General features: G+C 38.7%; 5 protein-coding genes across 7 annotated transcripts; 1 reads left to right on the top strand and 4 right to left on the bottom strand.

Annotated features, from left to right (window-relative positions):
• Positions 1-718: 718 nt before the first annotated feature.
• Positions 719-6,937, bottom strand: LOC135673050 (cyclic nucleotide-gated ion channel 17-like). The gene is made up of 7 exons (XM_065181740.1): positions 6,482-6,937; positions 5,538-6,036; positions 4,536-4,739; positions 4,126-4,436; positions 3,487-3,598; positions 2,928-3,164; positions 719-1,641 (listed from the first exon to the last, which is right to left on the bottom strand). The coding sequence occupies exons 1-7, from the start codon at positions 6,538-6,540 to the stop codon at positions 910-912; spliced, it is 2,154 nt and encodes a 717-aa protein (XP_065037812.1). The 5' UTR covers positions 6,541-6,937; the 3' UTR covers positions 719-909.
• A 3,384-nt stretch (positions 6,938-10,321) lies between these two features.
• On the top strand, positions 10,322-15,682 carry LOC103983950 (protein CYPRO4). The gene is made up of 2 exons (XM_009401312.3): positions 10,322-12,012; positions 15,223-15,682. The coding sequence occupies exons 1-2, from the start codon at positions 10,381-10,383 to the stop codon at positions 15,502-15,504; spliced, it is 1,914 nt and encodes a 637-aa protein (XP_009399587.2). The 5' UTR covers positions 10,322-10,380; the 3' UTR covers positions 15,505-15,682.
• A 1,474-nt stretch (positions 15,683-17,156) lies between these two features.
• On the bottom strand, positions 17,157-20,573 carry LOC135581860 (protein transport protein Sec61 subunit gamma-like). 3 transcript variants are annotated; one of them, XM_065181737.1, is made up of 4 exons: positions 20,418-20,573; positions 19,286-19,569; positions 19,040-19,155; positions 17,157-17,450 (listed from the first exon to the last, which is right to left on the bottom strand). In XM_065181737.1, exons 1-4 carry the CDS (start codon positions 20,556-20,558, stop codon positions 17,437-17,439), a joined length of 555 nt encoding a protein of 184 aa, XP_065037809.1. In that variant the 5' UTR covers positions 20,559-20,573; the 3' UTR covers positions 17,157-17,436. The 3 variants fall into 3 exon arrangements, with proteins under 3 accessions (XP_065037809.1, XP_065037810.1, XP_065037811.1); XM_065181738.1 differs by lacking the exon at positions 20,418-20,573 and having other exon boundaries at positions 19,286-19,460; XM_065181739.1 differs by lacking the exons at positions 17,157-17,450; positions 20,418-20,573 and adding an exon at positions 17,501-17,659 and having other exon boundaries at positions 19,286-19,461.
• A 441-nt stretch (positions 20,574-21,014) lies between these two features.
• On the bottom strand, positions 21,015-22,316 carry LOC103983947 (uncharacterized). Its single transcript, XM_009401309.3, has one exon. It carries the CDS (start codon positions 22,158-22,160, stop codon positions 21,204-21,206), a length of 957 nt encoding a protein of 318 aa, XP_009399584.2. The 5' UTR covers positions 22,161-22,316; the 3' UTR covers positions 21,015-21,203.
• Positions 22,317-25,050: 2,734 nt separating this feature from the next.
• Positions 25,051-27,225, bottom strand: LOC135673049 (RING-H2 finger protein ATL13-like). Its single transcript, XM_065181736.1, has one exon. The coding sequence runs from the start codon at positions 26,646-26,648 to the stop codon at positions 25,281-25,283; it is 1,368 nt and encodes a 455-aa protein (XP_065037808.1). The 5' UTR covers positions 26,649-27,225; the 3' UTR covers positions 25,051-25,280.
• Between the last annotated feature and the right edge of the window lie 589 nt (positions 27,226-27,814).

Genomic DNA, 27,814 nt, shown 5'->3' with positions numbered 1-27,814 from the left:
TAGTGAAATTAAGGAATTTTCTCTGTCTTGGCTTTAAGGAACACTTGATTCTCTCTCTCTCTCTCTCTATGTATATTTAGATCAATCCAAATCCTACTCTATCATGGATATGATTTTAAACCTAACCTATCCTCTAGGTCAAGACCAGCTTTTGGACTTTACCAGTCCTCAGGTGTCATTTTCTTCACTGAAATGTTGACCACAAATCAAGTCTTTTATGCCTTGATACAACACTTTCCTCCTGTGATATAGGCATCTTGGGATCTTTCTTCTCAGGACCTAATCAAGGCATATCTACTTTTTGTTTGACATGAATTCCTCAGGCCCTTATGCAATGTCTAATGGACAAGCTGAGACCAAATGACCTACTGAGGTCTAAGTGGGAAGAAGTTCAAAGTATTCTCATGCTCAAGTAGATCAAAGGTGTTCAGTTACATGCAGATACAAGTTAACCCTTCTTTAACATCACCATAACTTGCATAGTTCAATCTTCCAAGTTTCAGATTTCCAGCACCACTTTATGTACTATTTTAATCTACTGCATCATGACATCATGTGTGATTACTTGTCATACTCCAAGAAGTCAAAGCTGGGCAGAGATAAAAAGGAAGAAGCATATTTGTTGTGCCAAAAGAACCAATTGTTTTTCAAATCCTAGACAAGTTTATACTGATAAATACATCTAAATTTTACAACAAGAAGCAAAACATACTCACACTAAAAAACACATGATATGTCACCTTTCTTCTTAACTCTCTTTTAGATAAGGTGACACCAGAGTATCAGATTAGCCATGTATGGTTTTAGTGACGATTTGCATTTACAATGTAAAAACCCATCCTCAACCCATATTTTCTAATTCAAAGAGAATTCAGTAAGCAGCAGCTGCTGCCATCATAACAAGCGCAACTAATCATAAGTTTCTGAAGAGAAGTCAGGCTCATCTGGCTTCTGTAACTTGGGCATGTCAATGCCCTTGATCTTCTGAGCTCCCTTTCTAGTGGTCGCCGCAAACTTAGAAGCCAGAATAGTGACCCCAAGGTTTAGTTTAGTTTGAGAAGTGCTTGTAGAGTATGTGCCGACTTCATCTTCCTCCTGCCCTGATTCATCAGCTGCCTGCTCATCTGTTCGAGAATTGAATGATTCCATCATGCTCAAATCCTTTGCCATCTTTCTCCTCTTGTAGCGACGCCAAGCTGCCTGAATGAAGCATGCACCCCATGTCCTCCAGTGATGTGAATAGAAGCGGAATGTGTGCTGCAGCTTTCTACTGTGGAGACGCCTAAATTGATTGGCGACAAACTTGAGGTCCTCCGCTCGTAATACAAAGGCCTCAACTTCAACTAGTGCTCTTGCAGTTCTAGTGGAGGAAGGTAAGTTCACTGTCGACTTCGGAAGAAGAGCCCAAGCAAGCAGTTCCTCACCACAGAAATCCCCAGGCCTCAATGTTATTGAATTGAAGAAACCAGTTCGGCCTCCATCGGTAGTTGAACTCTCTAATCTGCCACGGATAATGAAAAGCATCTCTGTCACGGGATCACCCTCACGAACAATGTACGTGCCTTCTGTGCTTAGGGAGGACACCAGACGTTCACATATGGCATCTAGAAGCTGATCATCCATCTGTGAAAAAAAAGGAACCTGCAATTTGGAATAGTCAAAAAGGAAAGCATTAGCAAAAACTTAAATATTAGTTAATTGCTGCAGAATACCGGTGTGTATGAAAGGTGGATGACTTGCAAAGAGAGATTTATTACCAAGCCAGGTAATCCTCTCCAAATGTCCTTTATAGATGGAGAGTTACAGATAGGTGACAAAGTCAATAACATCATCAAAGAACCAATACAAGCACTGAAACCAGTTCAACAGAAAAAAAAAAAAAAAAAAGGTATATACCTAGTTGTATCACAACATAGTAAGGATAAAAAAGTTGAAATCGTTGTGGTGTACATTTGATCAATATGTGAAAATTAACAGTAGGAATCATCTTTGGTTATGCAGTTTCAATGCATATTTTCATTTAGCAATCATATGCAAACTTCTAAAAGATCAAACAACAGCAATTTATTGACTCTGAGAGGATCACAGTTTGCTTAAAAGGTGGAAATCACACAATTACAAACAACATGCCCAGATGGACAAGACTTTATGGAAAGTGTTAAGCTTGAGACACATATGGGAGAATATTTCCTCATGTCAGTTTTTTTACTTCATAGCATGACTAAGAAAATGGATTTAGGTTAAACCTAATTTACGTGAGGGTAAGTAATAATCTTTTATGGTGGTTGTGTTTGATTAGCTCAATATTGCTTATGCCTTTGAGATGAATATTGCTCTGTAGTAAAGATTGTCACAACTCTCTCTTCTAGATTATCCCAAAGGGTAGCGGAACACCAGAGACCGCTAAGATGCATGATCTGGAATTGCAAAGGTAGATTATTGTACTTGACAACAATCTCTTTTATTATAGCAAGAGAATGACTTGTCTAATGTTCCATAGGATACAAACTGGTCATCAAGCTTACAGGGTTGATGTTAGTTGAATTAGTAAATCCTGATTTTCTCAAATCTCCTATAAAACTTCTCGATTTGATTTATCCAACTATAGGGCTGAGCCTCTACAATTGAGAAGGCTTTGGTGTGATGATAATATCTTTTACATTATTTAGGATTTATTGCTACCAAATCCTGCAATTGTTTTTGCATCAGAAGACAGCTCATTATTTGGAATATCTATTTCTCTTTCCACTGAGATGAAGAATAAGATTGCTAAGAAGAATTTGGCCATCCAACAGTGGGAGTTTGTTTAGGATAGTATATTTCACTGTGTATAAGTTGAGGTTCTTTTAGGGTACCAATCACATATACTGCACTGTCACCTTTTAACTGTAAAAACACTAGAGGGAAGAAATGAGGCAGCTTTGTACCCGTCGAACAAGATCCAAACACAGATGACGTTGAATATCTCGACGAAGGTCAGCAGGTAAAGCCTGCAATATGGATTCTTCATCCACTCCGCGTGTTGCAAGCCATTTATATTGAACAAATCTTCTAACCCTTTCTCGTAGATGATGAGGAAGTTGACGATGTCTCATCCACTCTTCTGTGTCTCTGCGCTTTAGTCTCCACTCTTCAAGTCTCACAGTCATAGATTGGAGGTATGTCTAAAGCACAAGAAAAAGTTTAATAAGCTAAAGTAAAACAAAAATACAAAACAGTGCCCAGGAACTTTGTAGATAAAACACAATAGAAATCAAATCCAATATTCACAAAATCAATAAAAAGTCCAAATTAGAAAAAGATGAAAAAGCTTGTAATCTCATGCTAGAAGTTTAATGGATCAACTAATCCTTTCGAAGATTAATCATGTAAGCCCTGTACAAAAAAGCATTACTTGTGAATAATAAAAAAAATTACTTGATATCGCACTTGAAGGCTATATACTACAGAAAATAGAAATAATAAGGAACGAGCCTCATACAATACCTGCATGTTTCCAATCAAGTGTGCAAACAAAACTAGGCCAAGAATTGCGATAAGTATCGCAAACAAAGTCTCTCCAATGAAAGTGCTTGTTGTCAAAGTCTGACCATATGAACTGACAATAGAAAACCAAGGGTATATGTTACAAGAAGATTTAAAAGTTAAATGAAACATTAAAGCATCAAGTTTTCTTATAAAACGTGCATTTAAGAACCTTTCTAAGGCATGTGAAAACCTCTTGTAAGATTATCACTTGCATCCTAACACTTTACATGGACAAGGATTGCTAATTAATGAAGTTACTATATTGCTAAGGTATCACACCACCCCTCCAAGTAGAGATGCTACTCAATGACCTCTACTCTTACGAGTTGTGGCATTTCGAGTCAACTCATAAGAAGTGGTTATGGTATTAGTAGTATGATTACTTAGGGCATTGGTCTGTCAAGGTTTCTTTTCTAAATGCAACCCACGTAAACAAATGCTTGGATTGGACCAAGTCATGCTAGCATGGAGTTTGAGCTTGAACATATAATTTGTTTCAAAAGAAACGAAGGGGATTATACGAAGTATAAACCAGTGGTGCAAACTGAGAGAGATGACTTTTCTCTAACAAATTTGGTATGTACTAAAAAAGCATACCTTAGGTTTTGCAAACCCCACCAAAGACAATAGAAGTATTTCTTGATAAACTCCGTAGAGAAAGCTTCATTTGTCAAAGCATTTTGGAAAATACCATAGTTGAAAGTGGTATTAGCATTATTAGGATCACAGTTGTCGAACACTTGTGTAGACGTAGCCCAACGCTGACGATCTGCTTGGTTTAAGGAGTCACAGTCTAAATATCTAGGTCTGCATAATGACACATTAGTGCTATTTTCCTTCCTGCATTCTGATTTCCAACATGTCATCTGCCGTTCGACTGATAGTAAATACCATGAAGCTCCTAAAACCTGCAATATTGGAATATAGTTCAGAAATAAACTTAAAAAGAAAAAAAAGCAAGGATACCACATGTAAAAGACTTTCAACAGAATATAGAAGTTACTTACATGACTAGCAATCATGTAAAGCAGTAGATTATATGCAGCACCAGCCCAAGCAGTCTTTGTGACAACACCATCAGCTTTAACTATTTGATAACTTAAAGGAAATATGAGATACAATCTTGGTATATATTGCACTAGCACAATCAGAGCAAGGGCATTATTGTTATGATCAGCTCTTGAGTTCCTAATAGCTGACCAAATAAGAATCTGCAAGAAATAAAAAGCCACAAAAATAATCATTTTCCATAATCAGGAAAACATGAATAATTAACAAGAAATGATAGCACAAGAACAATTCTCTATACAAAAATCGTCCAAACCAGTAAATACGTATGGTTAGTGCACACCAAAAACCAAATATAACTGAAGCATGATTCAGACCACAACATCCACACAAACATACAATAGATATTGCATGTATTTTTAACACTGATGGAATGCAGCAGGGAGAAGTGTTAGATAAGCAAAAATAATAGAACCCAAATTAAGAGATACATTCTTAATTAGTTCACCATTGGCTGGTCCATTATTCAGCTTTACTGTAACATAAAACAAATTTAACTTAATCTATTAAGCTTTTTCTACATATAAGAGTACTACCAGGCTACCAGCCACGGTGACACCACTACTTGCTCATTCGTCACTGAGATTAGTTCATTTCAACAAATGGTCTACTATACATGTGTCCACTTTCTTTAGACAATAATAAAAACTCCTCATCCAGTTCAAGGTTTTTGAAGAACTAATAAAACAATCATTTTCTCGATCTGGCTTCACATTACTCCCTATTGATACAAATTCTACACACATGCCATGCTTATGTCTGTGTGTCAGTATTAACATCACCATTTAAAGCAACAAGTTATTAAGAGAAATTATACCCTAATTTGGATTAAAAAAAACTATAGTTGATAAAAAAGCGTTGATTAAAGTGAGGACACTCTAGTAAACTCATAAATCATGAATCTTTTCATGAGATCATCTTCAAAAGAAGGGAGGACAAACCTGTGGCAGAGGAAGTGCAGCTGCTAGATCTATAATGAAGTCTGATCTCAAATATCTCCTAGCAATCTTTTTAGGGTCCATAACAAGCTCCCCTCGCCCAAACACCCTTGAGCTCGGAGCCACATATGCAGTCCGAAACTTTATCACAATATGCAATATGTAAAACAGATCAGCAAGTGTCCGGAAAAACGTAACGGCAACACTTACATTGTTATCCATCCTAACACATGTAGTATCACTCTTCTCAACTTTGGGCAAATAGAAATACAATGGATCTATGAACAGAGCAACCAAGCATGAGATGAGAAAAACACGATTCCACTTCAATACAGTATCACTTCCTGGATCAAGTATGCGCTTCCTCCAAGGCTCGTGGTCCTCGGCAAAAACTATGGACTTCCCGGTGTTGATACTACCAACTTTATTGGATATGTAACCACCAGGTTTCAAGCCCTGGTATGTGGTTTTAGCTGGATTTTGTTTCTCATCATGATAGAACCTACATAACCAAACAGCGAGTCAGAAGCCTCAACAAAATTCTAACAGGGCCAGAAGATAACAAAAGGAAACTAGGTTAATGCTTGATCCTGGAACTCACTAACAGAAACCAACAAGTATTGGACATGATCTAAAAATCAATAATATGAGTTTAGTATCTCCCCAAAATTTGGAATACAGTAAGAAAGAAGAGTGCATAACATCAGCAAAGCTAAAAAGATAATTTTTTTCTCTATAGTGATCTAAACTGAATGGATCCCAAATTCAGTTTGGAGATTGATGAAGTAAAACCAAGAAATAAATCCATAATGTCAATAAAGCAACTATGTGTTTTGGTTCGTTTGCCGGATTGCCAGGTTCCTGAACAGACCTTCGCATCAAAATCAAATCTTCTTTTCAGTCTAATCTCTTCGAAAGCACGAGAACATAAGAACGCACGAACTAACCTTACGGCTCTCTCCTTCTTAAGCTCCATCTCATCGTCGACCCTCCTCGATCCAAACATGGCTTCCAATTCGATCTCGGTCACCGGGATCTACAAAATGTCTCCGTGACAACAACTACCCTTCCTCAACAGTCACATCCCCCCACATAGCTTGCGACAAACGGCACACCGGGAAGCGATTAAAGCACGAAGACCAAAAAGAAGACTCGCTTCCCTCCGGAACCACCCAGGTGGGATCTTTTTCCTGGTCCGCGCCTAGGGAACAGCCAAAGAACGAATCTTTCGAACGTCAACTGCGATCCAAAAGCCGACGGGGATCTCCGTGACGACACAGGAGGAGAGGGGTGAGAGCACCTCTTCTTCTCTGCTCTCGGCCGGTGGTGGAAAAAGAGGAGAGAGAATTAGGGCTCCGCCAAAGATGATTCCCGCCGTTTAATCTAATTAGCAGCGAGTAACCCCAATTAATTAATCGAATAACAGCTTTTTGTTGTGTTAAGCGTTGCTTATAAACTGAGCTCGGTGAAGAGGAGGGAGGCAACGGCGACAGCTCGAAACCTTCCACTTCCTTTTATCTTCTAATAAACATCTTCCACACATAAGCGCGGCCCACTCGGTCACCGACCCGCCGCATTACTCGCTACAGTGATTGGTCCCACACTTTATCGGGAAGTTGGTCCAATAAAAACAGGGTGAACGACGCGAGTGGATATGAGGGAGTAGCAAAGTGGTTCGCGTCGTCTGTACTATGGTGCGGAAAGGACGTGAGTGACGGACCCATTAAATACCCTCGTTAAAAATGAATCCACGTGGCAGGAGAGAGGTTGTGTAGGGTGTAAAAAGCTACCATTGACGGGAAGCTCGTGTGGATTAAATGTGGATGTCACTTTTTTGCTCTTTTCGCTTTTTTGCAATAAAATAAAATAAATTAACGGAGATCGTGACGGCCGTGACATGCGTAAAATGTTGGAGCGACCCGCCCTTTCTTACCCTGCAACTCACCGCTCACGTGGCGGGTCCCAACTGAGGAAGGGGTGGGGGCGCTGGTGGGTAAGTCTGTTGCGCCTCGTTTAGTTATTTGACAGTCGGAACGCGGCACAGGTGAACACGACAACGTGTCATGTCGCGATTGGAGGCAGTTTTGCATGATAAACAATGACGTCTCACTTTGGCGTTGACTTTCTGATCTCCGTTCGATCTGCGTTGAGATCCGCGACAGGATCTCAACAATACTACAGCGCACGTCACAACGTATAAATATTAGTAGAAATTGCTGTCTTGCAGAGATACACAAAATGCCTTGAATTTTTAATTCAAGGTTGGCGAATAATGTACTTGAGACAATGGAGAGTAGCTCTTAAAAGTTAAAATAATAATAATAATAATAATAATAATAATAATAATAATAATAGGTGGATTATTGAGGCTGTACAAAGAACCACCAACATGAAGCCAAGCAAAAAGATTATAAGGTCCACCATGACCTATTTTGTTGGTAGGGAAAGAGAATAGCCTAATGTGCACACCTCAAATCATGTTGGAATCGACATACACTAAAGATGGTAGTGATCTCACCTTCACCACATTTTAAGGAGAATGACATGATTGATGGGGGGAGAATGACATGATTGATGGGGGTCAAATAAATAGAAACCTATCACCATGGAACACCAAAAGTGCACCTAACATAGAACATGTCCACTGGATTTGCTCAACCACAGTAGGAAAATAAAAAAGCTATATCTAAATGTATCCATACAATGAATAATGGGAGAAAAGGAGTCATTTTATAGTGGACTTTTTCCTTTACTCAAGCTTGCAAGCAACAATGATGATGTACTTCTGCAAGGTTGTATATTCCATGACCAAATTATGATTATTATCAGAGTGTTTGAATGCATTATATTCAATTAATGATAAAGAAAATATTGAGAAACAAGAAGATGCCACATAATACTTACACAACAAGCACATACATTTTCCACTAGCAATTAAAAGAGTGACAAGCTCATTGGAAAATGATGAGGTCACTAACCACTATGAAATCTGCATGATGGATAATTAATGCCTTTTTTTTAACCTTAATTATTAATATTGATATAGTTATAAAAATTTATAACAAGACATATTAATGCAATATCTATCTTCACACATGCACATATTCAAACACACATAATTAAACCTATAAGTTCTCAATAATTTTCTCATTCACATCTTCATCTCTATGGTCTTTTTATTATATGTCACAACTCAATATTCTTCACATCACAATATACATTCTAGCGATTTGTTCATATCTATATTAGGAAATCTTGTCCATTTCTATCTCTATAGTTAGTTATAAAAAAAAGAAATTTAATACAATATAAATTTAATCTGTCAAAATTAATACAATATAAAAAGAAAGTTTTGGGGTTTAATATAGTTAATATGCTTTGAAATTTATCTTATGCTTGACAACTTAGTGTTTCTATCAATTTGGGTGAAAGATAGAGGAATCTTTGGGTATGTTGGAAGTTTGACTCTATAAAATATATTATCCAATATCAAAACGATGAAAAAGCCATGTAATTGATGTAAAAAGAACTAAAACTCAAATTCAAGACTATATTTTGTTTCGGTTGAGTCTTTAATTCATCACATATAATTCAAGACTGGAATTTTGAGTTTTGACTCATTTTTCATCATTTATTTTCTATGAATATTCATTATTTCTTATACACATTCTTATCTTTTAATTAAAAATAAATAAAGAAACACTCTATACGTAAAGGATAAAAGGGGTCTTTTTAATAAATAAAGAAATGGTATTTTTTTATATTAAACAAAAGCTATTTTAATAAATAAAGAAACACCTGTTTTCGTTTTTCCTAATAATACCCATAATTTCTGTAATTCCAAAACATACCCTTCCCTTCCCGTCGCCTCCGCCTCCGCTCCTGCTCCCCTATCCGTCGCTGAGGTCCACTCTTCCCCATTGCGCCCCTCACCTTCGCCTGAGTGAGAGGCGACTGTTGCCCCTTTGCCGTCGCCGACAACAAGACATCTCACTACCTACGCCTCCGTCGCCCCGTGGAGCAGAGGAAGGGAGTCGCCGACAGCAAGGCAGCCTACTGCCTACGCCTCTGCCGTCCCACGGAGCAGAGGAAGGGAGGGTTCCTCTTCTCCGTGGGGCGGCAGAGGCGGAGGTAGCGGGCTACCTCGCCGTCGGCGACAGCAAAGGGGCAACGATCGCCTCTCGCTCGGGCGGGGAAGCATGAGCGGCGAGGAAGGGAAGGATATTTTTCGGATTATAAAGATTAAGGGCATTATTTCGAAAAACGAAAAAAAAAATCAGAAAAATCGGCCTACAAATATTTATTTATTTCTCACCTTCGCATTCAAAAAAGATGTCTTTCAAGTATGCAAAGAGGGCCACACTTTCACCCTTTTTTGGATGTGGATCCTCTCCAACGTACATTGCAGCCAATCGTCCAATATTCATATCTGAGCGTTCATTTCTGTGGGTCCCGTTTCTCAACGGTAGAGATCAGACCATTTTTGAAATGCAAACGGTCATAATCAAGTTCTGAACACGACGAAAAGAAAAGGTTTCTGGTGTCCTGCGGAGTAGCTTTGCTTAAGTAGGAGCCAAAAATTTCTACGCGTTGGTCGCTTTCCGAATCTTTTGTACCTAACTTCTTACCGTAGAAGATGCTGCTGTAGCAGTGGGTCCCTGCACCGGCTTATCTGTCTTCCAATTATGAGGCAGGTAGGACGACGAGTAATAGACGGCTCGTTGGTTACCGTTGAGCGCGTTGTCGACCCACCGATCGGGGACCTTAACCTTAAAGGGCGGTTTTGCTCAAGTTTCGGATCCCGATCGTTGTTGCCCTCTTCCAAGTCTAAGTTTGCTCGCTCGCCATGGGAGGATCTCACAGCCGCGAGGGCTTGGAACTCTCCGATTCCGAGGAGGAAGAAGAGGAAGAACAGGAGGAACAAGAGCAAGAAACGGCAGGACAGCCACGAGATCGAGTGGAAGCCGCGGGCCGATCTGGTGAAGCCCTAACCCCGGCCGCCTCCCTTGATGAGGTCGATCGGAAGCTCCAATCCCTCAAGCTCAAGTACTCCAATCCCTCCCCGTCCCCCCAGACCCGTAGCCCCAAGGATGCCCTCAAGCTCTATCTCCATATCGGCGGCAGCACGCCCACCGCCCGCTGGGTCATCTCCGACAAGCTCGCCTCGTACGCCTTCTGCCGGCCCTCGCTCTCCGACGACTCCGATGGCGAGGATAATCCTTCTTCTCCTTGGTTCCTGCGGATCGGCGCCAAGGTTCGCGCCAGGGTCGGCCCGGAGCTGCAGCTCAAATCGTTCCCGGACCAGCGCCGTGTCGATTTCGTCGCCGATGGGGTGTGGGCCATCAAGTTCCCGAATCTGGAAGGTTATCGGGCGTTCCAGAGTCAGTACCAGAGCTGCCTCTTTGAGAACACCTACGGCGTTGAAGCGAATGAGGAGAACAAGATGAAGGTGTTCGGAAAAGATTTCATGGCGTGGGCGCAGGTGGATGCCGAAGAGGACAGTATTTGGGCGGATGCGGAGGACAGCTTGGAGAAGAGTCCCGAGCCGTTGTCCACGCCAAGCAGGGTCAAGCAGGACCTACTGGAGGAGTTCGAGGAGGAGGCAAATGAAGGTGGGATACAGAGCCTAGCGCTCGGTGCGCTCGAGAACAGTTTCCTGGTGAGTAACTCAGGAATTCAGGTTCTCAGGAACTTTAGTCATGGAGTTCATGGCAAGGGGATTTCAGTGAAGATTTCAGATAATACGGGTCGAGCTGGTGGGTATTCGACGCCCAAGAAAGCACTTTTGATGAGGGCGGAGACTAATATGTTGTTGATGAGCCCAGCACAAGCAGGAAAACCCCATGCAAGTGGGGTTCATCAAGTGGACATCGAGACTGGGAAGGTTGTCACGGAGTGGAAGTTTGAGAAGGATGGGACTGATATTACTATGAGAGACATGGCAAACGATAGCAAGGGTGCTCAGTTGGATCCATCAGAATCGACCTTCTTGGGATTGGATGACAGTAGGCTTTGCCGTTGGGATATGAGGGATCGCAGAGGGATAGTCCAGAACCTCGCAAATGCCATGGAGTCGCCAGTGTTGCAGTGGACGCAAGGTCACCAGTTCTCCAAGGGTACAAATTTCCAATGCTTTGCCTCAACAGGTGATGGTTCTATTGTGGTGGGGTCTCTGGATGGGAAGATACGACTATATTCGAAGAGTTCTATGAGGATGGCAAAGACTGCCTTCCCTGGGCTTGGATCGCCAATCACTCATGTGGATGTCACATTTGATGGAAAGTGGATACTGGGCACAACAGATACATACTTGATCCTTATAAGCACGGTATTTAAGGATAAAGATGGAAAGGAAAAGACTGGTTTTGCTGGGCGAATGGGGAACAGGATTGCTGCTCCAAGATTACTGAAGCTTACTCCATTGGATTCACATCTGGCTGGCGAGAACAATAAATTCCATGGGGGGCAGTTTTCATGGGTATGGTTCACTTCATCCTAGTTTCCTTACTAAACTCACATAATGCCTTCTAGAATGCCAATATTGTTTCTGGCCTTCTTTATTCGATATTCGGTTCAACTCTTTAATCAACTTGAATGAATTAAAAGCTGGACTGATGTTTTTAAGATCATTCATTGCATTCATAAAATTCATGGCATGATCTTCTTATGACAACATCAATTCTGCCATCTTAAGAGTTGATCAGTTGTTTCTTCTTAAAACTAAGAATCCTACATATAACTTATGTTGTTGTGACAGACAAGCATAATTTTAGTTGAAATGAATATCAGCGTGTTGTAATATTACATTTTGTTGCTTGCTTTCTGGAACAGAAATTTGTCTTACAGAATTAATCTTCTCATTACTATAGTTTTTACATTTAATTTTTGTTTTTAGGCTATTTGCAGTTTCTATTTATATTTACAGTTTTTCTTTTGAATTTCTGGTTTCCTATTTTGGATTTATAAATTAGTTTTCTCTTGACCTGTAATCATTTTGAGGTAGTTTTTCATAGTGGCAATTATTTTCTATAAAATCAGATTCTTAGCAGTGTTCTTAAAATACTACCATTGGTTATTTGGACTTTGACTACCCTTTTAGTCTTGTTGCCTTTTTTGTCTGGACCTATGATAGGTATTTTACTCCACACCTGTCACAGTATTTTTTGTTTTTAGCTCCAGGTTAGCTGTAGAATTATGGATTTTATCAAGCCAGTCAGGTTTCTTGCCATTTGAAACATAAGTTGACTTCGAGATATATGCCCATGACTGTCTGATTTGGATTGTTAAATTTTTCTGAATGTGGAAATTAATGACTTTAGTGCAATTGAAATTCATGTCTTCCTTTTTTTGCATGTATCTTAGTTTTCTTATTCTTTTTGGATGTAAATTAAGTACCTTTTGAATTGAGATATTCTGCTTTTGAAAACTTAATCAGGTTTGTGTAATTGTATCGTATCTATTTTAGTTCAATTTGCATTTGGGTGTCTTGAGTGTTTTGATTCACATTATGCAAGTAAAATTCTCACACATCTTGGATTTCAGGATTGCCTTTCGATATTCATTGAATTAAGATATCACAATGTAGGATACATGCAGATGTGTTGTTTGATCCTTGTTTTGGATATCTGTCTTTGGTAATTCTGAAGCTCTTGGAATTGGTATAGTGTTTTCACGTATTCCCAGATTTAGCTTTGCTTTTCTGTTTGGCAACAGTAGATACTGTTCAAGTAATATTTTTATGGCTCCTTCATTTGGACTTATCGATCTTTGGAATCAGTATATACAATTAATTTTTCCATGGTTCTTAGAGTTGAAAGTTCCTTGCCTTTTCACTTCTTAACCAAATGTTATAAGAAAACTTTTATTTGCCTGTTAAGCTCTTATATCTTGAGTCTTCAAATTGATTCTATTTGACACAGCTATGGATCGGTATATGTTTCGCTGTGTTTGATATATTCTACACATTATTGGTTTACGGTTCAGTGTGTGTTGACTGAATTTTAAATCAGCTTTAGATAGCCATCTTTCTAAAGTTCATATGAATTAAAATTGGTGATTTTAAAGCTAAAATGTCTCATTTACATACATATGTTCTTGCTCTGAAACTGTAATAGTATAGGGATGTATAATTCTCTATAATTGGACTTCTTAATTCAGTACAGACTTAAGGCTTCTTTTGTACAGTGCAACTAAGATCTCCGTGCATCTGCATTTTAGATTTCTCCTTTCTTCATTATAAACTGTAAGAGATGCATCCACATCATTTCAAATGCATTGTTACTTGTTTCAAAGGTAGAAATTGTTATAAAACTTTTTGTACAAATACATTGTTACATATTTAATGATGGGCTGAAACTGGGGTTTAAAATTGATCCAAGCAGTTTATTGCACTTCTACAAGTTAGGCCAACTTCCTTCTTGTTATATCCCACAATCTTATTCAGAGAACCTGATGACAATGAAAATTTAGTTCATGCAGTCAATCATGAAATTTCATGACATATAAATCTGTTGCATTATTCACCTCAGTTTCCTGAGCATATCTCCATGCTTGTACAGAGCTTAGCTGCCTTCATGTTCAACCACCTTTGTTTCCTTTTTATGATTGCTGTTTCCCACATTTTGAGTTCTTTTCCTATTTGAATATGGAACATGTTAATTTAAAGTGTCTCCATGATTTTCCATGGATATATCGAATTTCCAGTTGCCCTATCCTACTGGTTATAGCAAAAAGCTGCTGATGCACAAGAGAAATATGTCGGTAAGAGTTAGGATCTGGCACATGACGGTAACCTTGTCTCGCAGATTATGTCTTTTATGTAGCTCAAGATAGGATGGGCAATCAGACTCCTGTCTTAAGGAATTTGTCGAGGTCATTAGTGTACATGAGACATAGACAAGTCTGATGCATACATTCAACTATTATTATTATTGTTAGATTAAGGCTATGAATGAAGCACACTTCAAGATGAGATGACGTGCAGGGCAGTGGTTGTTGACTTGGCAACTTACTTTTAGATAATCACTTGAAATATGAGGCATTGCCAAGACATGTCAAAAAGAAAAAAGAGAGGATATAGACATTTCAAAATATGAGGCATTCAACTATGACTTGGCAACATACAGTACAGGAGTCAAGACACATGAGGCATTGCCAAGTCAATACAGACGTTTAGTGTCAATAATGACTTGTATAATTGTCATTATGTTGGATATAGGTACTAATAAAGCATAACATGTCAAATATGATAATCAATCTCTTGGGAAACAAGAGAATTCTATTTGGTGTCGATGAAGTTTCGGTGGTTAGCTTTCAGCATCTTCATGAGAAGATAGTGGCATAGCACACAGCTTGGCCAATTGGGGTAGGGAATCTGGCAGGTCCTACTCATGGGGAAGCAATTTTGGGTGGCAGGGGCTGCTTTTTTTTTGTTAGGAAGATTACTTCTGATGGTTAAATGAAACAATTTTTCATTAAAAAAGAAAAAAAAAACAAGAGAAAACCATAGTTCATATGATATCACTCCCATTGAATCTTCTGGCACTTGCAAGCATTTCCATTATGTGTTGAATGTGCTTTCCACCTCATTGTTATCTCTCTCAAGTGATTGTATTAATTTCGATAACTGTATTCCTTTATTTTCCATTGTTGTCTCACATGACGACTTTGTGTTTCTATATGCATCCAGGTGACTGAAAATGGTAAGCAGGAGAGGCATTTAGTTGCGACCGTCGGCAAATTTAGCGTCATCTGGAACTTCCAGCAGGTAAAGATCAGCAACCACGAGTGCTACAAGAACCAGGAAGGGCTGAAGAGTTGCTATTGCTACAAGGTCGTCCCGAAGGATGAATCAATCGTGGACAGCCGCTTCATGCACGAGAAGTTTGCAGTTAGTGAATCTCCCGAGGCTCCTCTGGTTGTGGCCACCCCGATGAAGGTTAGCTCCTTCAGCATATCAAGCAGGCGGTAACTATAGAGATCCTGTTGTCATTAGGACTGCTGAATTCCTATTAGTTTGAATCAACTTTTATGTAGAAAAGCTTAATTGAATCAATGTTGTCTGATGTATCAAGACCCCTGTTTGTGATCAACATGTGGATTTCTCAAATGTTCCACCAATTTGACTTCAACATGTGGATATTCATTTCCTTTCTTGCCCTTTCTTGATCTTTAATTCATTTTTCAAGTCTTATTATTGAAGAGCAATCTGGTGATCGAAATGTTGTAGTATCAGTATATAACTGGTTTATTTGGGTATATTCTCTCGTTCAAATTCCTATTGTAAATTTATATATGTAGTATTAAAATCTCTCATATATTATAATATATTCATAGAAGTACAGATAATATATTTATATTATTTTTATTTAGTAATATGATTTGTGATGTTTATGTTTCATAAATATAATAAATAATATTTTTATATTTTTATCTTTTAAAATTAAAAAATATTTTTTAAAAAATATTATTCTTAGTGTTTGAAACGTTGGTTAAACATGTAATGTTTATTTTAAGTATATCTTGTAGCGAAAGGTATAGTTTTGACACGACAAGCTTAAGTATATGAGGTTAAATTATAATAATAAGTATGTAGATCTTGAATATGTATATGAGGTTAAATTATAATTTAAGTATGTAGATCATGATTAAAATAGAAAAGTTTAACTTTTAAATATCATGTATATTGGGGATAATAAATTAAATAAAAATAAAAAAGGATTGTTATATTGAAAATATTAAGATACATAAATAAAATTAAAGAATGAGTTTAGATTAAAAAAAAAAGTATTTTTATCAAATCAAATTAGACTCAATTGAAATTACTACAACCTTATAATTATATTAGTAAAAAAATAAAAAATGATATCATACTTTAATCATACATGTAAGATACTAAAAATAGAATGTTTATGGTATCGGAGATCGAGTCACGAGTCACGTAGACTATTTGTAAAAGCATGAAATATACTATTTAATTATCTTATAAATTTTCATAATTGAGTTGCATTAAAATTCTTATTAATATATAATGCTCTTACATTTATTAAATAGGGTATAAACAACTTAGGATTAATCAGAAAGATATCATGAGAAGGAAAGGAGGACAAACTAATATCTCTAATAATGTTTAAGAGAAGACTCCCAAATGGTAGAGAAATATATAAGAGATCAAAGAGACGAGAATAGGAGACGATGACGATAGTAGCTCAAGGACATAATATTTTAGAATCAATAAGTGAAAGGTAGGAGTGGATCAGAAATATTGAATGAATTTGAATATGTAAAGATTTTAAACAAAGATAAAATTATTTATATAACTTATATGCTACGAAAAGATGCTTATCATTAGTGGAATTCAAGAAGGGGATTATAGATGCTGAATAAATGATCTAAGAAAAATTTAAGAAGATTTTTTATAAAAAAAAATATTTCAAAATAGCCCACTAATTCATCAAAATGATATAATTTATTAATTTCAAACAAGAAGACCAATCGCTACTAGATTACATTAAAAAGTTTGAGGACTTATCTTGATTTGTACTCTACATGGTTAGCATTAATAACTTAGTTTGGATCAATTTATATAAAGACTCAAAATAAAAATTTATTAGGATGTGAAGATGATAATGAATGTCCTAAGCATATCTTATTCCCTAGTAATGGAAAAGGCCGAGGAGGCTGAGAAAATAATTTTTTAAGCCCAACAGATGAGTCGCAGCTATGATATGCTAAGACTATTATTTTTGGTAGTAGGCTTCATAGCAGATTCTGGGTAAAAACCAACAAATGTTCCCCCAAAATGTGCCTTTGACGGTTAAAATGCTGGAAGACAAAACCAGCAAACTCTTCTACGATGGCAGAGACATTTTTGTTGTCCTACAATTGCGAAACACCCAATTCGTTATATCCCGCGACCTGAAAAATCAAGGGGAGGAAAAAAGAAGACTTCAGCACCACGCAACACATAAATTCCAATAAACTCGTGTCACTCATATATAAAGAGCATACAGAATTCTGCAACGCATTGTAGTACAACACTAGAAAACCATACTCTCCTAGAAAAGAATAGGAAAACCAGCACACACCCCTGATACATGATTAAACACGGGTGCTCCAATTAACGTCTGACAAAGGTGAGTAACAGTGTGATATTAGTACAAACGAATGCATAAAATGATTGCATATGAATAAGGAAAGAATAATCATGTTACATTTTCAAAGTAGAAGAAGATAGTATTGTATCTGCCTAAAAGTCTTGCTAAACATTCCGGTCATCGTTGTTAATACGTGACCATCTGTGTCATGATCCAATTTCCATATAGCGAGCCTAAAACTACATAACCCAAAAATGTTATAAGTTGATCTAACTCTATATACAAACACAATCCATTTTCGCTTCATTGCAAGAATTATTAGGTCTCATGGTCAATAAGGACCAAGTAGCTTATGATCATATTCTAGTAGGCGAGCATGTGAGACTTAGTCATGGCCAAATAATAACTCTAAATCGTGATGTATCTCTTGCACTATCCATGGATATTCTGTCCTACTTAATTAATCCACTTACTGTGCATCATAGTAATAGGTTCATTTTGATATCAATTATCATGTCTCGATCTAATATACCTACTATCAATTAGTTAGATATTGTCGGCAAAAAACCCCATGGGTCCAAAAAAATAAGTATAATCATCCAGTCCTATATACCACTCATAGTATCCACTTTTAGTGTCATGCCCAAAGTAACACAACTACGAGAATATCACACCAAGCACAAATCACCATCATTCAAAATCCAATATTACATAACTATAGTTCAAGAAAATCTTTATTTCTGATAGATTTGATCAAAACTTCACAATTTCATAATACTTAAGTGCTCCAATGCAAATCAATTAACGATCTCATACATCCAAACCAAATCCTCTTTCTAGCTCCTAACCTGTGAATCACCTGCAAAAATCATAACTAGGCAAACTTGGATCTCGGATTTTCATATAATTGATTCCCTTTCCAGTTTCCACATATCCAAAATAACTTGCCATAACAGTTAACAAAGTCACACAAACAGCATAAACTACTCGAATTCCCAATCAGTTTCAAAAGCTTAAGACAGTCTAATCCTTTACATGCCTTTTCACATAAATACTTATGAGAGCTAGTTAATTTACTTGTAGTTGTACCATCAATCCACATTTAAATCCCTCACCCTAAAATCTGAGTTGATCACGTTATGTATTCATCAAGTGACATAAAATGTTCAGTAAAACCATCAACCATTCGTGGTATTGAGATCAGCCACCAGTTTTACAGGATTCTCATTCTTGTTTAGTAGATAACATGAACAGGAGACAATAATCGAAGAACATCATAGTTTATGAATTCTAAAGAATGCTCAGGCTTGCTAATGAACAGTTGTTTCCTGTACCTCAATCTCGTGATGACAAGAATAGATTATTCGACAAAACAGAAGCATAAATCACAAGGGTTTGAGATCCAATTACCTAACCGGAACCGACGATGATATTGTTGATCGGGATAAATATGAGTTTGACGAAGAACCCTACGAATCCCATCACCACGAACCCGATCGCTGTACGGATGGCCACCTTCGTGAACTCTGCATCCTCGATCCGTTCAAGATCCATCAGAATCCAAACCAAAAACGAAGATCCGAGGGCCAGGGAGCACCCGATCGCGCTGAAAGACCGAATCGGAAGGGGGAAAAAAGACCTCGGGTAAGAACTTACCCTTTCGGTCGGGCTTGTGGCACCGCTTGACGAGGCGGACGCTGTCCTTGGCGAACTCCCTCAAGGGGTCGACGGCGGAGTCGAGGGCGTCCATCTCGATCGCGTATCACAAAACCACACGCTCGAGATCGAGACCGACGTGAGAACGACGACGACCGTAGAGTCGGAAGAATACGGCTGCTCGACAGGTTATCGGCAACCCTAGCACTCCAACTTCCGATCAGCACCGTCGGATTAGGCTCATTGACTGAATCAACGGTCTCGATTCCTGCTATTGTTGTCACCTGCCACGTCGGCATTAAGATGCGTGCTATTGTGTTACGATTTTTAATCTTTTTTTTAATAAAAAAGAAGAAAAAATATATTTTACGAAATAATTTAAGTATTCAATTGGTCTTACCAAAAAAATTTCGGTGTTAGTTTTACAAATGACACTTGTGATGTGATTCTATTTCTTTCACTAATTCACAAGCAATCAAAGTGATTGCTTTTATCACGTATCAAAATTCAAAGAGTATAATAGAAGTATTTGATTCGGCGTCGGGTAGAATTACCTTAGAGATTCTCTAGCTTTTGTTCATGGATGGAGAACAAAGAAGACAAGACCTCCTTCGATATCTCATCATCTAACTATAGATACAAAAAATGAAAGGTGTGTAAACGTTATTATTAAATATCTTATTTAATAATAATATAATCATTCTCATTAAGATTCATAATTTATTATCATGAATTTCTTCATTTATTATGGTTTAAATAATTTTAGTTTTTTTTTATTTATTATAAATAAAAATATTATTATTAAATTAAAAAAAATTAAATATTATTAAAATTCTTCATTATGGTTCAAACGTTATAAATTTGAATTAATTCTTGAACGTTATGAGTTTATGATAATAAATGTTCTTGATGAGAGAACATCTATATAAACGAGGATTTTGGTTTTTGGGCTCAACATCTCTTTGAAGTCAAAAGGATTTACTACACCAGCGAGAGTTTTAAGCCAAAAAGTGTTAAAGTTCAAAAAGAAATTGCTAATAAATTCTTGACAACAATAGCAGGAGATTGTTCTTATTATAATAATTTAGAAACATATTTTGATATTAAAGATTTCTTACAAGGTGTCACTTACGTTCGAAGGTCGTAGGTCACCTGTCTCGAATGACATCAAAGCAAGATTCTTCCTCACAAAAGCTGTGATCAGGTCATGGCTGATGTCGAGAATGAGCTCCATGATACCCGAGTCTCGTGACTCGATGTTGGCTTCCTCCATCACAAGAAATAAGTAGATCAAAACAGACTTATGATTTGGATATGAAAGAAAGATCAGTGAAATGCCCAACTCCCACAGGAGAACCTCTTTGGCTGGTAATTTACGAGATCTTGAATCTCCGTTCATGTGTAAGCAGACACCAAAAATTTGCTACTAGAGATGAATGCTTGCAGACACAGCATGTGGCATATGAATGTGCAAGCGAAGATCACATTAATTAGTTCATGAGAAAGAACATGCATTTCACTACATATTTATGTATAGTCGACAGGCGGTACAAAAAGCAGAAAACGAAGTAAATGTGAAGAGACCAACGGTCCCTCTCCGTACGAGCTTCAGCTGAAGCCCTATCGCTTCAATTTTCACCGCATACAATGATACAGATAATTCTATCAGAAATAAGAGGATCTAACCTTAGTTAAAAACAGAGAGAGAGAGAGAGAGAGAGGGAGCTCATGAGACAGAAAAGCTATCTGATCACACATTATATATTACATGAGCAGTGTGTTTTTCCAGAGCAGTGATATGATTCGTCCACATGATCGACAGAAAACGAAGCTGTGACATGATATTTGTGGAAAATACATATAGGAAGAGCAAGAACAAACCATAGTCTTATTTTGATCTCTTTCGCTAGCTTCCATCTCAATATATTTCGTCGACTTTAACTGCAACAGCAGTGGGAAAGCCGGTGTAGATGTATTCCCCTTTCACCGTCATGACCTCTTCCAATCCGTGGCTCTTCCTGCACTCGTAATAGAACACTGTGTACACAGCCATGGCGTAGATCTCCCACACGGCAGTCGCAGCTGCCACGATGCACCAGAGCTTCATCTGCGCCTCCGGCGGCCGAGGCGGCCCTGGCGACGCTAAAGCGAGACCAAATGCTCCAAAGATCGCCGTCTCTACCACCTTCAGTATGAGGGTGAGTATGGTCCCTTTCTTCTTGTTGCCTATGAAGAGCTCGACCGACCAGGAGAGGGCGCCGATCCCCCAGGTCTCCTCGACGACAGTGATGACGAGGCTCGTACACCACCTTGTGGAAAGGTAGAGGTACAAAAGGACTGCAACGACACCTGCGGTGGCGACCGTCGGGACACGGGAGACCAGCATGAGGGTGCCGATGACGAGCGAGGACAGGAGTGCAAGTCCAAGGGTCAGAAGCACCACGTAGAGCCGCGTGACCAGGGTTTGGTACCACCGGCGGCCGACCCGGAGCAGCAGCTGCTTGGGGGACAAGCTCCGGTTGGTGTAGGCCATGGCGAAGGTGTACATGGTGGCAACAATGAGGAACAGAGAGACGAAGAAGAAGACGAAGGCGACGCCGGATGTGAGGCTGGCGATGTCACGGAGGTCCTTCTCTATTTCGTGGAAGAGGTTAGGGGGCTCCGGGCCGATGGGGTTCCTGAACAGGGGAGAAAGCTTGGAGACCAGGTCAAGGACGAGAGGGGAGATGGAGTAGGCGGAGAGAAAGAGGAGAGAGGAGGAGAGGAGGGTGAGGAGGAGGAGGTAGAGGAAGAGGGTTCCTGCCTTGACAGGGAGATGGAGTGCTTCCCACAGGATCTGGAGGACGCCCATGAAATCGGAGGCGGCAGCTGCCATGGTGGCCTGTGGCCGTGAGCAGATCAGGGAGAGCTAATTGAGGCCGAGTACTGCAGAAAGAAGAGGGTGTGAAATGGTTATGGTGTCTTCTCTCCTTCTTCTTTCTTTTTCTTTTGTTGACACTGACAGGAGAGGCTGTAGAGAGTGCATGGTAAACTATCTTGCGGGGGTAAGCATTGGCTTCAATTATTAGAGGCAGCTCAGATGGCTGGCCCACACGACCACAATACTAGATGTATCCAATGAGTAAATGCCAAATACAGGCAAAAGATTGATGTGCCATGGCGATAGAGTACCGCGGGGTAGATAGCTCGGCCATCTCATATATATATATATATATATATATATATATATATATATATATATATATTGGAACCAAATCTGAACCGATATCAAACCTAAATCGGGCTTCCATTTGTTTTGGAATTATCGACCCATTAATCCGATTTAATTTTAATTTAATTCAAATTTAAATCTAATCAGGGTTATAAAAAGTTGATATAGTTGGAACTCGTACAGACTTCCTGATTAGGGTTTGAGTTGAACCTGAGCTTCTCATTTGAGTTCAAATTGTTAGGCAAATCATAATTATAACCATAAAACAGAAAGTCATAATATCCTAATTATCTGAGATCGAATATATGAATTTTTCTTTTTTTCATCATTGAGCTTCATAACAGTATATTCTTAGTTAAAATTAAGAGTCCTTAAAGTTTTTACATATAAATTTTAATTTTTTTGGATTTGCTTATATTTCTCCTTATACCTTTAATAATAATTATTTATATCATCTAACTATAACATCTACATATGTATTAGCGTATTTATATAGTATATTTTTTCTCATTTTATCCTCTATTAAAGTTCATCTAATCTAATTATTTATGAATGAAATTATTATTATTTATTTTCCCACCTGATTATTCTATAAATCAGCATACCCAAAAATAACTTCTCTATGTTTATAATAGAAATGTATTTGGATTAGACAACTTGCAATTTTCAATAGTATTTTCATCAATTTCTAAACATTCTAAACAATGTGTATCTTTCATTATTATTTAGAAAAATAAAGTTTGTCTAATCTACAAGCACATCGTCATCCAATCTGAGATGTCAATATGTAATAAAAAACTAGATTCATCTTTTTTTTTTTCTTATCCTTTCATAGGATTACTATAATTGATGGATTCAGGAACACAAGAATATGAGAGAAGATATGTAATTTTTCGTTAACGGATTCCATGACTAAAGAGAGATGAAAAGAAGAAATATAATGAGAGATGGAGAGAAGAACTATAATCTATTCATTATGTCACGTACTCTTATGTTATTATGTTCTTATGATGTATTCCTAAAAGATATTGTCTATTTATAAACGAGAGCAATTAGTCTTGGATAAGTAATTAGGAGAATTCCTCCCATCAAGGACTTCTCCTAATAAATCTTACCTTAATTAGGCTTTTTTTTCTATTAACCAATAACCATAATTAGAATCTAATCATATCCATAATATATCTTATCTAATTAAATAGGATCATATAATCTAATATTAATATCAACTAATTCCACCCCAATAATAATAATCCTTAAATATTAAGTGTTTATAGTTTCTCCACATTATTTTATTGGTTCTAATGTGATCTCAAATTTTAATTTTAACTGAGAACAAGTGATATACTTAGTGCTTAGGGAAGTTTGCCAATATGCATGGAGCATTGGCTTCAAGAACACCAATATTTGTTGATTGATAAGCATTGTTGCATCACCTTTTCTTGGAAGTATTTCCACAAGAGATGCTTGTTGCTTGCACTGCTAATGTGACCAAAAGACATGTTGCTACCCATTCTTCATCCAGAGAAGATCACCACCAACTTTTAGGTGATGAAGAAGACAGAAACTGAGTGGACTAATTTGTCTAAATCAAGTGTTTGTGTCTATGTATTTCTCAAGCTAGTAGGAGATAGTAAATTCTGAATGAACTTGTATCGACTTAAATTGTTAGGCAACAAATCCATCTGAGAATTGATTGTGCCTTGTTCTGATGCCATCAGAACCAAAAGTCAAAGCCATCCTTTCTCTTCCTTTCTCCATTAAGAGAGTGACATTCAGATAAAATGGCAAAAGCAGAGACCACTTATCACTATACAAATAAAAGTCAATCAACACATAGATCTTTTTCCCCAAAATATGCTCCCAATAGTTGAGCCATGGAGATGTATATGATTGCAACATGCACACACATATATTGGCATTAACCGGTAGCGTTTGAATTTGAAATCTCTGTGGATCTCATCGATTAGCTGAGAAGCATCGATTGATAGCACCTGAGCTTGGGAGGAAACACTTGCATCTTTCCTTCTTCTCATTTACTAGCTTTAAATGAGAAACACCAGAAGAACCAGTTCACAGAATGTTCAATGGTGACTTACACCTGTAAGTTTCTGTTCATGAGTGCTTTTGCGCAGAACGGGATAATTCCCTTCGACATAACACTATCTTGCTGATAAAGAAATTGAAGTGCTTACCATGGCTGAGGCTCATAGAATTATGAAGATAAACATGATCGAGAAACCTAATTTTGACTTAGCTGTTCATCATGAAGATTGAAGAAGCCAGAGCTGTAGATCCATCATAACATTTGGTCTTTGTAGTGTACATTAATATCTAAAATTACATGGATCTCCTCTGTTTTAATAAGCAATGTTAGTGGAACTCAAATGTTGGTCGAGCTTTTCATATACATATCATCTTCATGGAATATGGATGACAGCTCTGAAATGGCTACTAATAGTTGCAGATATATCTCAATTTTGCTATCATGTTTGATTGTTCTGATGACCAATGGACTCTCTCATGCATCCAATGAAACCATGCAATCAAATGAGTAGAAGTGATAATACCAATCAAATGCATTGACTATAGATATGTTTACACTCAAACAGAAGCACTTTTTCCACCTCTTTCATGCACATCAGTTTTAGCCTTTGGTAAGAAACATATCCATGAAATTCCATCAATATCCTAAAGAATATGCAAATGGAGACTTTGGAGGACTATATCTGAATGATGTATACCTTTTTTTACTGATGTGAACTAGCAGCTGCTACATTGTCGATATCAGATGTGATTACCCACCTTGTTCTGTCTTCCTGCGAACCAAAGCAGTGTTCTTCTGGCAAATGAAGGTGACTCCTCAGCCCCAGAAACTACACTACCATGTTTAGAGCTGCCTATCTCCTCATCCAAATCTACTTCACTTGAACTCTTCTTCTCCCATGCCGAAACATTGAATTCTGAGGTAGTCGTAGCAGGGCTGGCATAGCTCTTCAGCTTCGATTCATCGGTCGTCGCCTGACGCAATGGCAATCGGAAAGAGAAGGCTCGTCTGGAAGAGTCATCATCAGCCATGGACTTCTCCTTGGACCGAAGCCATATCTTGGAAACCGAGAAGCATTGTTTCACATGTAGATTACTGCTCATGCCAGAATTACCACCATCATCTCTGAACTCCGTAGCTCTCGGTGCAAGCAATCCTTTAGACCCTTCCCGTCTTGAATGGCAATCGCATTCGGGCTTCTTGATGCTTGGCTTCTTTGGTGGATCGATGGGAACCTTAAGCAAGCTGTTATCATCCACTACATACTCGTAGGACCCCATGGAGAAGCACCTCCTCTGGTCCAGATTGCTATTGGCAGCACAGTCACCTTCACCGACAGTTACATCAACATCCACACTCCTAAACTTGCCGAGCTTAACAGGTGCCACCTCTGTTCTGGAAGCCTCCGAAACCGCCACTGCCTTGCCACCTTCTTCCTCTGTTGCGACTTCCACCGGCTTATGCAAAGTGTCGCCCATGGAAGGACCATAGCCATCATCACCAACAGGACCAATGTTAGAATCAGGGACAGAGACTCCCCTCCCAGAACCAGACTCTCGTGGGCTCTCACTTCCAGACCCGAGAACAAGGACTATGGGACTACAGCTGGTGGTCGGAGAGATGTTACCGAACAAGCTTCTTCTGCAAAGAGGACAGGTGGAGTGGGATAGGAGCCAAGTATCTATACAGTCCAGATGGAAGGCATGGCTGCACTTTGGGAGCAGCCGGAGCTTGTCATCAGCCTCGAACTCAGAGAGGCACACAGCACAATCGAACGGGTCCTTGACGCCTATGATGGCTTTGTAGAGGAAGACTGGGAGGGTGTCTATGAAGGACTGGTCCACCCCGGCATCATGGAGACGGAACAGTTGCTGCAGCTGGCCTTGTAGCGCTGTAACATTGTTCATGTCTTCGGGCTCCCTGTTGATAGGTCTCAGGAGGTGCCTCGCAAGGAGGTGGAGCAGCCCAGAGACGAAGAAGATGACTGCTAGTAGCATCACTATCAGAAAGATACTAGGACTGAACCGATTCTCGAAATCAACAGCAGGAGGAAGAAGCGGTGGTGGCGGTGGTGAGAGGACTGCTAACGGACGAAATGCCCACTCCATGCTTTGTCAAGGCCTACAGAGTGACAAATATGAGATACGACTCACCACTTGTGCTGGAGCAAGCACTCAAGGGTTCAGACTTCTGATGTCTTGGAGGTGGTGGAAGGCGAAGGAGCAAATGGTGTCTTGAATGGGGGGGAGGGAGAAGTTAATGGTGTGCCAGCTGATAGTGTCGAGACATAAATGAATCGATTGCATTGGAGGAAGGGAGTAACGTGAGATTAGTTATAATAAAGGCCACCACTGGGTTAATGGAATTGAAATGGAGTTTATGCATGTAGAGAGAGTGCTGCACCACACGGCAATAAGATAAAAACAGTAGGTGGTAGTGAGGTGCCGTCATCACATGAGACTTCAAATCCAGAGCTTCTCTTAACTCTTCTTCTGCACTCTCCTGCTGCTTTGGTTGTCCATGTCAGGGATGGTTCAAAGCTTAGAGATGGAGGCTCTGAAGAGCATCTTTGTCTCCTCCACTTCTCTCTTCTGATGGCTTGCGAGCAAGGGAAAGGACGGGGATTGCGTGGCTGCGATGGATCGGATTGCTTGGGGGTGTCGTAGGGACGTGGACGTCAAAATTGGTGCGGGGACCGATGAGAAAGGGATGGGTGGGATATGCTGAGCCCAACATTGGAATCCGTGTGGGACTTAATTGCCGTGTGGAGCCCAGCATTGGAACCCGAGTGGGACTTCAGTGCCTTGAGCTTGGGATTTGGTTCGGTCACATTGAAATGTGCACCGATGGCAATTCACCTCGATTCCGATTTCATATAGAGAATAAGCATTCAAGTTTGATATGGTTTCATAAATATTAATAGATACTACGAAGGTTTAAAATCTTTCTCAGAAATCGGTGTATGTTAATTTAGCTAGTATAGTAAGATATATTTTCCTTCGTACGATTATTTTCGTTGCACTCCATATAAAGGATTATTTACTTTATCGATCTCTTTGTTTTAATCCATGTCGTTACCTCTTTGAAGTATTATCTGCATTCATTGATTTGATGATGCATATGAATAAAATTTTATTTTTTTTATTTTAATTAAATTATTTTGATTATTTTAATTAAAAAGTAGAGTCATTGGGATTGGGTCGCTTGTGATTGAGTCATCTTGAATATATCATGAAACAGTAATAACTTAGGGTAATCTTTAGGAGAATCATTA

The sequence above is a fragment of the Musa acuminata genome, chromosome BXJ1-5, assembly GCF_036884655.1.
Source record: "Musa acuminata AAA Group cultivar baxijiao chromosome BXJ1-5, Cavendish_Baxijiao_AAA, whole genome shotgun sequence".
Lineage (NCBI taxonomy): Eukaryota > Viridiplantae > Streptophyta > Magnoliopsida > Zingiberales > Musaceae > Musa > Musa acuminata.
Note: the sequence above shows the minus strand (reverse complement) of the source record. Positions and strands in the feature narration are given on the sequence as shown.

Bases quoted from the DNA above. Each gene is read 5' to 3' on its own strand.
- LOC135673050 (XM_065181740.1), bottom strand. From the start codon at position 6,540: ATGTTTGGATCGAGGAGGGTCGACGATGAGATGGAGCTTAAGAAGGAG. The intron at 4,740-5,537 runs GTTTGTCCTCCC...TATTTCTTGCAG, and splicing joins CTGCACTTCCTCTGCCACAG to ATTCTTATTTGGTCAGCTAT. The intron at 3,165-3,486 runs GTATTGTATGAG...CTTGTGCTTTAG, and splicing joins ACTTGATTGGAAACATGCAG to ACATACCTCCAATCTATGAC.
- LOC135673049 (XM_065181736.1), bottom strand. From the start codon at position 26,648: ATGGAGTGGGCATTTCGTCCGTTAGCAGTCCTCTCACCACCGCCACCA.
- LOC135581860 (XM_065181737.1), bottom strand. From the start codon at position 20,558: ATGGAGGAAGCCAACATCGAGTCACGAGACTCGGGTATCATGGAGCTC. The intron at 19,570-20,417 runs GTAAGTGACACC...CCGACGTGGCAG, and splicing joins GTGACCTACGACCTTCGAAC to GTGACAACAATAGCAGGAAT. The intron at 19,156-19,285 runs GTAAGTTCTTAC...TCGAGGATGCAG, and splicing joins CCACAAGCCCGACCGAAAGG to AGTTCACGAAGGTGGCCATC.
- LOC103983947 (XM_009401309.3), bottom strand. From the start codon at position 22,160: ATGGCAGCTGCCGCCTCCGATTTCATGGGCGTCCTCCAGATCCTGTGG.
- LOC103983950 (XM_009401312.3), top strand. From the start codon at position 10,381: ATGGGAGGATCTCACAGCCGCGAGGGCTTGGAACTCTCCGATTCCGAG. The intron at 12,013-15,222 runs GTATGGTTCACT...ATATGCATCCAG, and splicing joins ATGGGGGGCAGTTTTCATGG to GTGACTGAAAATGGTAAGCA.